The following is a 12917-nucleotide window of genomic DNA, read 5'->3' as shown; positions in this document are numbered from 1 at the left end:
CTTTCCCGTACCCCACTCTCCCACTCCCTTTTAAATTTGAATTTTGTTTATTTTCTACATATACTGCCGCTCTTCTTTCCCACTGTGCATCGTCTTTGAAATTGCAGAAGTTAGTTCAGTTTTTGGTACATGCTCTGTAATGGCAAACACCTTGCTTTTCTATGCCTCATTTTTCATAGTTTTTAATATACCGAACTAAAACAAATAAAAAAGACTGCTAGGGCATTATTCTTTATATTATTATCAGGTCTTTGTTTTTTTCCTTTTTCTTAACAAAAATTTTGCATATACCTGATTTGTATTTCCTTTCCCTTTTTGTATTTTAAGAAATAAGGGTGCAGATTAGTTCAGATTTTTAAAAGAACTTAAAAATAGTGGTGTAAAATAGTTGTGTTGGGGAGTTATGTGACATACATAGAACCACATTGTGTGGAGGCAGCTCACAGCCTTCAGGCTTCAGAGAAGCCTCAGGTCTTCTCTGTGGCTTCATCAGAGTTTATCCCAATAAAGCTGTTAGGCCACACCATTATATATTTCTGATGTATATAAAATTATATACATGAATATATATATATATGTAAACTGCCATTTTATATAATAAGTGGCTGAATGGATTGTAGTGATAAACATGGTCGTAAGCATTAATGTGGCCACAGAAAGTGTTTTGCCATTCACATCTTTAAGTTTACCCTAGATAATGTGTGAGTATTGGAGATAGCTCTTACTTATTTGAGTTTGTGTATTTTTTTTGGTCTGCTTTCTTGATTATTTTCTTTTTTAAGACATAGACATGAACAGCATGTTTAATTAATTTGCTTTTATTTGGTTTCCTTTTGGCTCTTTGTCTACAATTTGCCTGTGTCTGTTAGTTTATTTTTTTTTTCTGTGTCCTAATATTATTCCTTTGCAGCCATGTATTTGCAAGTGTTAGAATTTGCAAGTCGTTCATTTCAACTTTTCTTTCTACAGAAATGTATATTAACATTTAACTCTCATTCAGTATTTCCTTGACATGATTATTTGAGACCTGTTCAGTTAAATTTGAAATTAATGAATCACATTGCACTTGAGTTTACTTGTATTTAAACCTCACTAAAAGGTGCTTACTCAAATAATCCCCAGAATGTTTGTTGGCCTACATTTTCTAATTCTGCTACCGCTCATTTTCCGTTATTCCTCTGAGGAATCAGGTATTCCATGCGTTCATTGTGAAATTTATTTGTTTTTTTCTCAAAACTGTCTGCTATTCTGATGAACTAAAAGATGCCAACACATGTAATTTAGATAAAAATCATATTGACTATTAGGGGAAATTTTGCAAGTCAGATGACTCAGTCTAGATATTATTTTTCTGCTTGAGAATAATTTATTTTTAAATTACCTTTTTTTTCTTAAAGCTGAATGAGGCTTCTTGCAGACCTTTAATTTCAGACTTTTTATAAAAATGTGGGAGAACAACACATTTTCTCATTTTTGCACAAATTACTTTTTTCTTCATGAAAATCCTTACTGTCAAAAAAGACTGACAGTAGCATTTGATCAGTGCTAGTGCTAATTACAAATGCTGTGCTTGAAAGATGGTCTAAAATTCTTTAAAAAATAGGTAGGCTGGTGACTGTTATTCATTAAACAACAGCAAAACATAAAAAGCAAATAGACTCACAAATGAAATACGAGCTTTGGCAGTGGAGCAGAATATTTTTTTTCTAATAAACGGAGATTATTTTTGCAAATGCACGTGATGGCAGCTCTGTAGGGCTGTTCAGCAGAATTACATGAAATTTCTCACCTCTTAAATGTCAGTGGAGTGAGACGGTAAAGGCAAGGGGGTACCACTGGAGCTGCAGCCTGCATGCCCCCAGCGCCATGCCTGCACTTTGGGGACGGGGACATCGGGGCTGCCCCCCACCGCCCCTGACACCAACGGGCAGCAGAAGCTGGAGAAAGGTCTGAGACGTGCAGGTTGTGGGAACATGGAGCTTTTGGGCTGCTCCCCGGAGAATCCAACCGAGGGCAAATGTGTAAACTGAGGCCCAGCAGCTCCTGCTTTGCGGCAGAGCTGGGGCCTTCACTTGGCGAACAGCAGCAGCAGCTGCGAAGACCTTTTCCATCCTCCTGACACCTTAATTCACTGCTCTGAACTTGTTTGCTCTTGCCGGTGGCTTTTGCTTGCATTTCATTTCAGCCTTGCTCTCCGCTCTGCCCATTCTCCTCCCCTTTCTGCCCTTCCGCTGAGTTGTCTTGCTTGCTTTTTGCTCCCTTTGCTTCTACTGAGTATTTTCCTCTCCCTGCAAGCCCAAGTGCAGCACCCATCCCCAAAGTAAACTTTCTTATGAGCCTGTTTCTTCACAAGAAATGTTAGCAATTATTATATTCTTAATGAAATTCAAAGCATGCAAAAAAATGGAAGTGATATGACAGCCGTACCTTCATCCAGAATATTTTCTATGCCCTAGAGCATAGGAACGTCTTCAGGTAATTTTAAAAAATTACTTGTTTTGTAGAGGGTGGTATTTTGTAATACTTCAGACTAGTTAGAAGTGTGTCAACAAGACTTAATTAACAACTTGCTAGTGTCAAGAGTATCACAGCCTATTAGAAATCTCACATAAATAACATTAAATCTCTCAAAAAAAGACATCTAATCTCTCCACCTTCAAGTTTTGCAAGGGAAAATTCTTACCTTCTATTGCAACCCAATTCAGGTGTATTTCAGTAGAAATAAATGATATGATTTTATTAAGTTGTCAGAACCTAACAGGGCAGCAACAATTTGGCCAGAATTCCATGACATTTAATTTTTGGATTGGGCCATAACTGTTTTAATGTCCATGAATAATCAAGTCTTTGATTTATTTAGTAGTGCAAATAATAATGCTAAGTGACATCAGTGGATGGTGTAACATTGCCTTTCCATTGTCACATGGGAAGTATGTCAGCTTATGGCTTGAACCTGCTTTTAGTTTGCTTGAGTGGTATAGGAGCAAAATCATAATGGGGAGAATGCTGTTTCCATCTTTATTTACCTAATTTTCTTCCATACTTAACTTTTCCTCAAACATCTATCCTCTGACCAATAAGCACAAAAGTGCTTATGGTATACTTTGCAAACTGGAACTTTGATATTTTTTTGGCTTAGTTTTGGGAAGTTCTGTGCACAAATCTAGTTGTAACTTAGACCTTTAGGAACCTTGTGTAGATTTAAAATCTGGTACAAAAAGAAATGAAAGTTTGCCAGCTTGTTCTCTTGATTGCTCTCAGGGTGGGGTGAAAAGAATCAGAGGTGAAAACATACTTCTTTTTATGCCTTGTTCTGGGGAAGGATAAGAGTTTCCAATTCTAAAAAAGTTCTCTAGGGTTATAATAGTTATTATTTTATTTGAGACATTGACTTATATTGGACAGTTACAAACTTGAGCTTTCTTTCCTTGAGCTTTTGGATAGAAAAATGTAAAGGACATGTAAAATATGAAGATTTATAATGGCAGTGATGAACACTACTAGAGAAGTATACATCCTAGAAGAAAAAGCCTGTTGGGCTACCTGTCTAAATCAGTCTTTTCCACATCACAATTTCTGTCACAGCTTAACAGAAGAAATACAAGATGTTTTCATGACTCCCTTTGAATAGATTATAAATCCCTTAAATTAAGAAAGCTCTCATGTAAAAAAGGTGACTTCGTCAGGGCCCCAGCCACTCAGTTACAACTGTATCTAATATTCTACATTTGTTTGTGGCCTCATAAGCATGGCAGCACTCCTGTGGTGTTTACTGCTCCTGATCAAAACCATTTAGCCAGCATGGAAGAGAAAGGAGGGAAAAAAAAAAAAGGCAAGCTAGGCAGAAAAAGATCAGCTGTTTGGAGGTGTGATGTCTGTAGATGAGAGCCAAGTTAGAAAAGGGGGTTAGCTATTGAAATAGCCAAGTTAAACAAGAGACACTTAGGGCTAAGTAGTCTCCCAAAGGATTGATAAACTTTCACATGGGGAGTGTATGGGGTTGAGCCATTAGCCCCAAATGGTCTTGTTTAACTTGGCTTTTAAGATAACTAGCCCCTCTCTAACTTGGACTTCCCTGATGGTATCCCACCTTTACAGGGCTGACCCTCTTTAAAACTTGGCTTTTTGTATGTGTAAAATGGTTTTGATCAGATAGCACTCTCCTTTTTTTTTTGGTTCAGAAGAGAATTAAGCTTGGTTTAGAGAAGAATTAAGTTGCAAGAGTGAATATATTAGTGTCGCATTGAGAGAGAAGCTGATTTTAATAAAACATAATTGTAGAATGAAAAAAGAGGAACGCAGCCAGAGCAGGATTTTAACCTGCAGCTTTCTCTCCTACAAGTAGGTTTTGTTGCCATAAGGCTATATGGAGAATAGCTGACTGTATTTTTTGCGTAACTGAATGAGCCCATCTAGTCCCTTAAAATGAATATAAATACAGAAAATGACAAAAAGAAAACTGATATTGCACAAGGGCTAAAAAGCTCGAATTTGAATGTGTGCTCATGTCTGCACGCTGACACAACTGCAAGAAAATCAGACAATGTAAATAACATATGGTTTGTTTTTTCAACGAAAGGAAAGAAGGAAGACAAGGGTTTGTTTTTTTTTTTTTGGAAGTTTGGCAAGTTGTCCCTTCTAAACTATCATACTTAAACAGGGACATTTTGTGTATCATTCCAGTTCCACAGATGCATTGAGAGCCAAATCCTGCGCTTACTGAAGTCAATGGGAGTTTAGCCATTGACTTCACCGAGACCAGGATTTGGCCTCAGAAGAATTAATTCTAACAATTGGAGTTGTCAGGGCAGTAACAGATTTCTCATGCAAGTTTTGTCCTGTGTGGATAGTGAAAGGCTCGTTTTCTAGCTTGGCTGAAGACACTGTTGTGGCTCTTGAACGCACGGGGTGTGGATGTGTGAGCGGATCTGCAGGGAGAAGGTTGCTGCAGCTCTGCGAACGTGTCGAGGAAAGGCAGGGACGGTGCTCGGCTCGGCCTGGCGCGACGGGGCCCGATTCCGACGGAGGGCTCGGACCACTTCTGTGCATTAAATGATTATTCATAATGTTATATAGCTCATAAAAAGTGCTCTGTTCCTCTGATAGATAAAGTGGTAACATGTTGTTCCAATGTAGCAACATATGCTTTACATAATTTAGTAATACAGCACTTTATATAGGCTTCGCGAATGAAAACAGGAAGGCGCGTTATTCCAGACTGCTTCGGGTCTTACCCAATCACTTCTGTGTTTGACAGGAAAATGCAGCTTGTATTGACACAGCCGACTATGCTGCTTTTGCTTTAGAGCAGCATCTAAGGTCATGTTGAAATGTCCACAGAGGACAAATAGTATTGTTTGTTGTGTGCAACCTGCCATCCTTTGGTGTGTTCTTATCCCGTAAGTTAAGCAGAGCTCTGCTCAAAATGATCTTTGTCAACAAAAGTAACTCAAAATGGTGGAAAGCAAAGGAATTTTTCAACATTTGATTTTTCTAGAGTATACTTATGTGAATATTGTTTTTTGTTTGTTTGTTTTTTTATACAAAGAAAACATTCCTCTTCTAACTATTTGATTTTGGTTGGGGAAAAAAAAATATTACTTCAGTCGGTGTTTCTACCACAATGGAAAGTGGAGAGTGTACTGCAGCAAACAGGAAAGGAAACAACACAAAATCCCAGTGAAAATTATATGAAGTTTAGAATAATGCAGTGGAGTATGAATGAACAATAGGAGGTCATTGCAAGGCGTGGGGGTGAAAAGCAGCAGGATTTTTCCCCTATTGTGTCAGACAACAAAGCAAACCTGCTTGCTTTATTGGAGGGACTCGTACTGTACGTTGAATTTATTTTCTTTCTTCTTGGTGGGTAAAGCCAGTGAGAGCGGGAGGGCTGAGGGGAGACTCGCATTAACGCACTTCTCGTTTCCTTCCAGGAGAGTACACAACTGCTACAAATGCCGTCAGTGCAGCTTCACAGCTGTTGACACTCAGTCACTACTAGAGCACTTCAACACTGTGCACTGTCAGGAGGTGGACGTCACTACAGCCAATGGGGAGGACAGTCACAGCGTTTCGTCTATCAAGGAGGAGCCAAAAATTGACCTCAAGGTCTACAGTCTGATTAATCCAGACCCCAAAATGGGGGAGCCCATATCTGACAGCATAGTCAAGAGGGAAAAGATAGAAGATAAAGAAGTGCTTAAGGAGAAGGGTTGGACTGACAGTCCCGCTGATGATCTTCGTAACGTGACCTGGAGAGGAACAGACATTCTGAGGGGGAGCCCGTCCTACACACAGACCAGTTTAGGCTTGTTGACCCCCGTGTCCGTTGGCCAAGAGCAGCCAAAGCCTTTAAGGGATAGTCCGAACGTAGAAGCTGCCCATCTCGCGCGGCCCATTTACGGCTTGGCGGTGGAGAGCAAGGGCTTCCTGCAGGGCGTGCCAGCCGGAGCGGCGGAGAAGGCCGGGCAGCTCACCCAGCCCTACCCTGGATCCGGGGACGGCAAGGCAAAGGATGAATCCCAGTCCTTGTTACGGGTAGGAAGCTCTCACTCTCTCTCTTTTCTTTTTTTTTTTCCTGATTACATGTATGCTATGTTTAATTAGGCACGTGAAAGATTTCTTCGTTTCCAGAGTGAATGCATGGGAAAACAAAAATAAAAATCAGGGGAAGACTGAAAGATTCAAACTTGTAGACCGAAACTGGCAGGTAAATGTTCCAAAGTGTTTGCATAAAACAGTGTATATATTTGATGCAGTATTAGTAAGCAAGTGATTCTGCTTTTGCTATTTAGCTCTGATTGAATTTTGTTTAATCATTCCTGCTAATTGTGCAGGTTGATGATGCATTTGAAGAACGAGGGTTTAGAACCCCAGAAGGCTGCACATCTGTTACACTGAAACAACTAATCACCTCTTAAATTTTGAGGTGGTGTGACAGTTCACACTTAAGCAAGATTTAGCATTATTAAATATCTAAGAATATGAAACCTGAGTTAAATGTTAATAAAAAATAACCTCTTTTTTTTTGTAAAACAGCATAATTACATATCAATTTTGACACTTGTCTGGTTGCCTTGGAAGCAAATAAAAGAGAGAAAAGGAAGGAGCTTGTGTGATAAAGAAGGGGGGAATATTCATCACACCAAATAATTCCTATTCTGTCTTTCTAAAAAAAAATATATTGGTAAAAAAAAAAGTAGACATAAGGAACTTCCTAACTTCCCCTTCCAGCAAGGTATGCTTTTTCCACTGTTGGTAAATTTGAAGTTAGAAGAATTCTCAAATTCTGAGGAGCTGAACATGGAGACAAATAAGTGCCTTTCTCCTGGTGTCATCACTGAATTTTTTCAGGGGCTGCTCCCTATTTGAACTTTTAGGAACTTGCAGGTGAACTTCACTAGAATGGAAGTGGTGATCATCTCTTGTTCTGTATTGTCTTTTATAAGAACATTTATAACCATAACTTCCATTACTGTAAGAATGAACAACATGACAGAAGAAGACCAAAGGCAAGATAAATGTTTTATTCCATGGTCTGCTAAGATTATACATGTGTATATCTGTCTCCATATACATAGATAAACCTTAAAAGCTCTTTTAAAATGAAGTCAGTAGTCTTAAAAATATTACAGTTATTCTAATTATAAAATAATGTGTCTGTCACTTGAAGTCTGCATGCAGTTTAGGGGGACCACAGTCTTTTGTGCCTTGCAGGTCGTGAATAGCTACTGATGTCAGATGTTAAGTGTATGAGAAGCAGTCACAGGATGACAGGTTCCCTGTTGGGCCTGGGTGTGTGTTCATTGTGAATGGCAGGTTTATATTTCTCCTCCATTTAGAAATATGTCTAAAAATATATACATATATCTGACTAGCAGTGGAATTCATGCTGTACATATGACACTAGTTACATATTGGCCAGAGGAACCATTTATATTTTGGGTTTATCAGAGTACAAATAATTTTCATTTATTTTTAATAATAATATCCAAAGAGGCCTGGTAATATGTGGAATCAGCTCTATAAACGTCTCAATCTGTTTGGTAACGAGAGCCTAAAATCTGAAATCATAAAATAAGACCATTATATTACAATTTTTAGGGAATAGTAAATGAAGAAGGGAAAACTGTACACTGGCTGCTTCTTATGCCATCCTTTAAAATAAGTTCAATCTTTATACAAAGATACTAGTATATTTGTTATTATTTTTTATCACTTTGGAAACGTTTTGATCACTTCTAGATTTTCAAAAAATATAAATTACCAATAATTTGCATGGTTTTCTGTAAAAAAAAAAAGTTTTATTTTTGTGTGTTAACAGGGTATATAAATTAACTTCTTGCATTTCAAAATTCTGTGAACAACCCAACTTTTCTTTGATATGGTTTGTAAAAGGATTTAATACTGGATTAGGTCTATACTGACTGGTGAAATCATGCTGACACCTTTCAAAGAAGAATTACTTTTGTATACAGTTTCACCTTCATTGCTTTTTGAACTCTGATGTGCTAACCTGGTAGTCTTTTTCCTTCACCTGTGTACCTGGTGGTCTTTTTGTCTTTTTTTTTTTTTCCTTCTCTCCTTAGTTATAATCATTTAATTTTCACTTTTCTTTGGAAATTGGGCAAGTTGCCTTTGTCAGTTTGAATTATTTAAGGAATGAGTGGGGAAGTTAACTTTCTGCTTCTGAGGAACAGAGTCCCTAATGATATGTTTCATCACTATTAATGGATAGAGGAAAACAGTGAGAATTCAAGCTGCTTGAAGATAAGGGGGGATCTGGAGGACAGGAGATGGGGGAAGATGAAGGAGTGTGATTCTGTGAGTGATATTAATTCTTCCAGTGAGATGGATATTCCCTGTTCCCCTGGATCTGTGAAAAAGATCATAGAAACCTAACTGCTTTATTTTATTCTTGATTTAGTTTTCTATGGACAGAGTTATAGGATGAAGCACTGGGGCCACTAAGTAAGAAGAAAAAGTGCTGGTCAGCTTGACCAGTGGGAGCTTTGTGTTGGGTGTTAGGAATACCTGGAAGCTCACTCAGTCTGGACAGAGTTAGAAATTGTTCAGAAAAAAACCTTCTCCATTTTGGGAAAAGTTAATTTTGGTAATCCTGAAAATAAAAAATCATACTGTTACCAATTCTCACATGATTATCCACTTTTGGGGAAATGTGTTTTTCTAACATGAAATAGCTGGCAGAAATAGTTGATTGTACTCGAAAATCTGGGGCTTTGTAAAAACAAGGGGTTAAATCAGTACATACTTGTGGTATCATATAATGAATTCTCATGCAAAATACTGTATCCCAGGACGACTGGTGACTAGGAAACAAAACCTATAATAAAATCACTGTAGACACCTTCATTTTGTGTTTTTTCAAAGATCGGCACAGAGGAAGCCAAAAATTTGGGATTACTCAGTGAATAAACACTGTGAGAAATGGACTGAAAGAAATCTAACACATCCCTTTGGTTGTGCTGGCTATCCAGTATTTATAGAGTGGTTCTGTTTATCAAGAATGATTTGTAATGATTCAACAGTAGCAGTAATACCATGTGCTTTTCATTTTTTAGTTCTCTCATGATGACTGGGGGAAGGGAGAGGGAAGATAATGTTTTTCACATTTTTTTTCATATAGATAGAGAGTTTAATGTTGTAAGGCTGTTTTCTAGATACTGAGTTTGTGATTGGAGTTATTAGCAATTTAACAAAATATCAAAGGCAATACAGATCAACAGGGGAAAAGGTGAAAATCTACAGTTGCCCCCATAGTTCTCTAATGATAATTGCAAACTTTTGGAATTAAGTGTTTTTCAGCTTTGGGTGTTCTGTAAGCTGTTTATGTGCTGCTTTCTCACATTCCTTCAACGCATGATGGTCGTGTTCCCTCCCCAGGCTCTGTGCTACAGTAGATTATTCATGGGAGTCGTTAGGGTAGGATTTATTTTCTTTTTAGTGGTTTGTGACCTTTGAGGAGCTGGAGATAGTGCGGTGGCGATAGCTTGAGCTCTGCATGTGTGCAAGCACACATATGCAGGGGACGCACCTTTTTCCCCAAGAGAGCTTCCAGGCTGTGTGTGTGTGTGTAACAGAATCTTTCTCAGGGGCTTGGTACACTTCTGTGAGTAGCTTTAATTTATTTTTCTTATTAAAATGTTTCCAGCAGCTGTACTTACAGCGAATATGTATGTTTTGCAAATGGGAATTACAAAAAATGTACCTCAGCGTGGTACAATGTAGACATTATTTCTGCTCTTCCTTAGAGTAGCTGATTTTTTAGTTTAAAGATTTGTTGATACTGGAAAGTCTATTGAGATGCAAAAATGTTCCTTTTTTGGGTAGCACATTGGCAGCCAGCAGACTCCCGGGCCAGGCAGATTGTTTAATGCTTTGACAACGCTGATCTTGGAGAGGAGGAACTTTTTGCTAAACTGATTTTAAATGAAGTCGCCTGTTTTGTTACGTGTGGATGCTGCCGTACAAAGTTTTCCACAAAACGGGGAATTGCAGCCTGTGCCTTCAGATCTATATACAGACCTAGTTAGCCCCCCTGAAGGTATTGGTAAATACTGCTTCCTTGCATCGTAGTGTAGCTGATGCAGATGCAGAATAGCAGTGTGCCCTGCAGGGCTGCGTATGCCTGGAAGCACAGGGAGATGCCTATGTATTATTAATTATAATTCATGCAATGGGTGGATTTGTGCACCATCAGAGGGAGAGAGAGAGAGAGATCATCAAATTATTGCAAAGGTACTGGTGGTGGTTGGCAAAGGGAGACGGCAGGCTGTAACATTAAATATCCAGCTGAAGTTACGGTAACATTTGCTATGAGCTTTTTATACAGGGGCAAAGAATAAAAGCAGCTCTGCTATTAAATTGAGATTATTCTGCACCATGATGATTAAACTCTTCATGGGAAATCACTATTTTTCAAGAAAGTTTCCATTTACTTTAAGGAGAGTTATTTTTCTTTTTGTCTGTGATATTTACACTCCTGTTATTTCATGCAGTGTTCAGTCGAGAAGCTGCTACATGGCTTTAAATTCAGAGAGGAAAATATATTTGCCCTCCCCATTTTGCTTTCTTCTCTGTGGCCAATAGTGACTCATTCTAAAATAAGCACTACATATGCAAGTATCAGTAAGTTTATGTATGATTGATTCATTTAATATCAGTGTAGTAAATATCAGATGCAATCCTTAGTAGCAGAACACTCTTTCTCCTGTTGTAAAGCACTCTCCTGCTATGCAGAGCTGGATGCCAGATTCCTGCAAAGCGGTGGAAATGCCGAACTGGCCTTTGTGATTTCCAAAATACTTCTCCTGTGCGTATAAACATGAAATTCTTGGCCAGAATGGCAACATACCTTTGAGGCAAAAACTGCCTCTCAGGTGTTGGTAGTCTTGCTGCTGCCTTCACCCCAAAGTGTGCTCTTGGCAGTGCCACAGGGGTCATGTTTTAAGTGTGATTTTTCAGTGGTCACTACAGTGAAACGTATTGAAATTTTGTTGTGCTTTGCCATTGTGTCCCACATCCAGCCACCTTCTGATAGCAGCATCTCAATGGTATATCTACAGAATTAAATTTAACACATATAATTATATATCTTATATTTAAGTTGGGGGAGATCTTGGACTCAGCAGCTCATCCTTCAGCCACGTTCGGGAGGAAAAAAAAAAGCAGCCCTTTAAAGAAGAAACATCTGAAATAGTTTCCCTGTAGCTGCATCTCATTTTTTTCCCATTTCCTCTGACTCTGTTAGAGATCTTTCAGGAAGTATTTATAGTCAAGGCCATTCATTGCCATACGGGTCCTCTAATTAGCTGAGGGGAACTCAGCAGGCACTGTGTCTTACTAACGCACACAGCTCTGTCAGGTCACAGAGCTGCCAAACGCGCTCTTTTTATTTTTTTATTTTTTTAGAAGCACCTGTTTCCACAAGTCTCTGCTCGGGGAGGTGGTGGGCTGCTTTTTAAATATAACTACATCCTGGAAAAGGGCAAGAATCATCCAGCAAGGAAAGTGAGAAAATAAAGATAGGACGCGAAGAGAAACGGTTTTGAGGCATCGGGTTTCCTGCGCAAAAACCGAGACGGGTGAAATCCCGCGCTGGGGAGCGGGCCACGAATGGAGCTAAAATAGCTCGCCGAAGGTTTGAAGCCGTTGAGAAACAAACATGTACTTGGCTGCTTTTAGCAACTACTGGAACCAAACCCACAAGAAATTGAATGTTTTGCATTACTCATCATGACAGAGTGATCAGATCGGACTAGAAAGTAACTTTTAGAAAAATGTTAACCTGCCCAATTCAAGGCATGTTTCTGGTTTTTGTGTGGGGTGTGTCTGTCATGTGGAGAGACAGCCCCACCTCGCGCGTGTTTACCCACCCGATGGTGCATAATTTTTTATTTATTTTTCTTTTCTTCTGCAAAATGTGGTTGGGAAGAGCTTTAAATGATAAAATCATTATTTGGGTGGGGCGCGGTAATAATGCGAAAGGGCAGCAGCTACGTCAAAATCCTTGCTGGAGAGGTGAATCAGTCGGGGAACAAAGGGCTGCGAGGGCTGGGACAGGCCCCCAGGCCACTGCGTCAGCAGCAGCAGCCTTACTGAAGTTGCTGTGATCAATAACGATGATTCAAGCTCTTGATTTAAAACAAGCTGCTTGGTTGGGATGGGAGAGATGAGAAGAAAAGGGTGCCCTCTCGTATTGAACTGACCAGCCAGAGCAGACCGTCAGTCAGTGCCAGGTGCAATTAACTCATTTACATACTACCCTTGTTAGGTGGGATGGGAGGACTTGTCTTTTGCCCTCTTGGGTCCAATATGTGGTACCTGGGTCATCAGGATGCCACTTTGCTCACATGCATGAAGCTGGCCTCGAGCATCCCCAGGCACTGGGGCAGCCA

At 39.3% G+C, this 12917-nt stretch overlaps 1 protein-coding gene across 6 annotated transcripts in view; it reads left to right on the top strand.

Annotated features, from left to right (window-relative positions):
• TRPS1 (transcriptional repressor GATA binding 1) overlaps positions 1-12917 on the top strand; it is a 214837-nt gene that overhangs the window by 57178 nt on the left and 144742 nt on the right. For all 6 annotated transcript variants that reach the window (XM_035556173.2, XM_035556171.2, XM_035556169.2 and 3 more), the window contains one exon: positions 5934-6537. In XM_035556173.2, the coding sequence (XP_035412066.1) occupies positions 5934-6537 (604 nt within the window). The remainder of the gene's footprint in view (positions 1-5933; positions 6538-12917) is intronic.

This window comes from Cygnus atratus, chromosome 2, assembly GCF_013377495.2.
Source record: "Cygnus atratus isolate AKBS03 ecotype Queensland, Australia chromosome 2, CAtr_DNAZoo_HiC_assembly, whole genome shotgun sequence".
Classification (NCBI taxonomy): domain Eukaryota; kingdom Metazoa; phylum Chordata; class Aves; order Anseriformes; family Anatidae; genus Cygnus; species Cygnus atratus.
The sequence above is the reverse complement of the archived record's forward strand: the minus strand, read 5'-3'. Positions and strand labels throughout refer to the sequence as shown.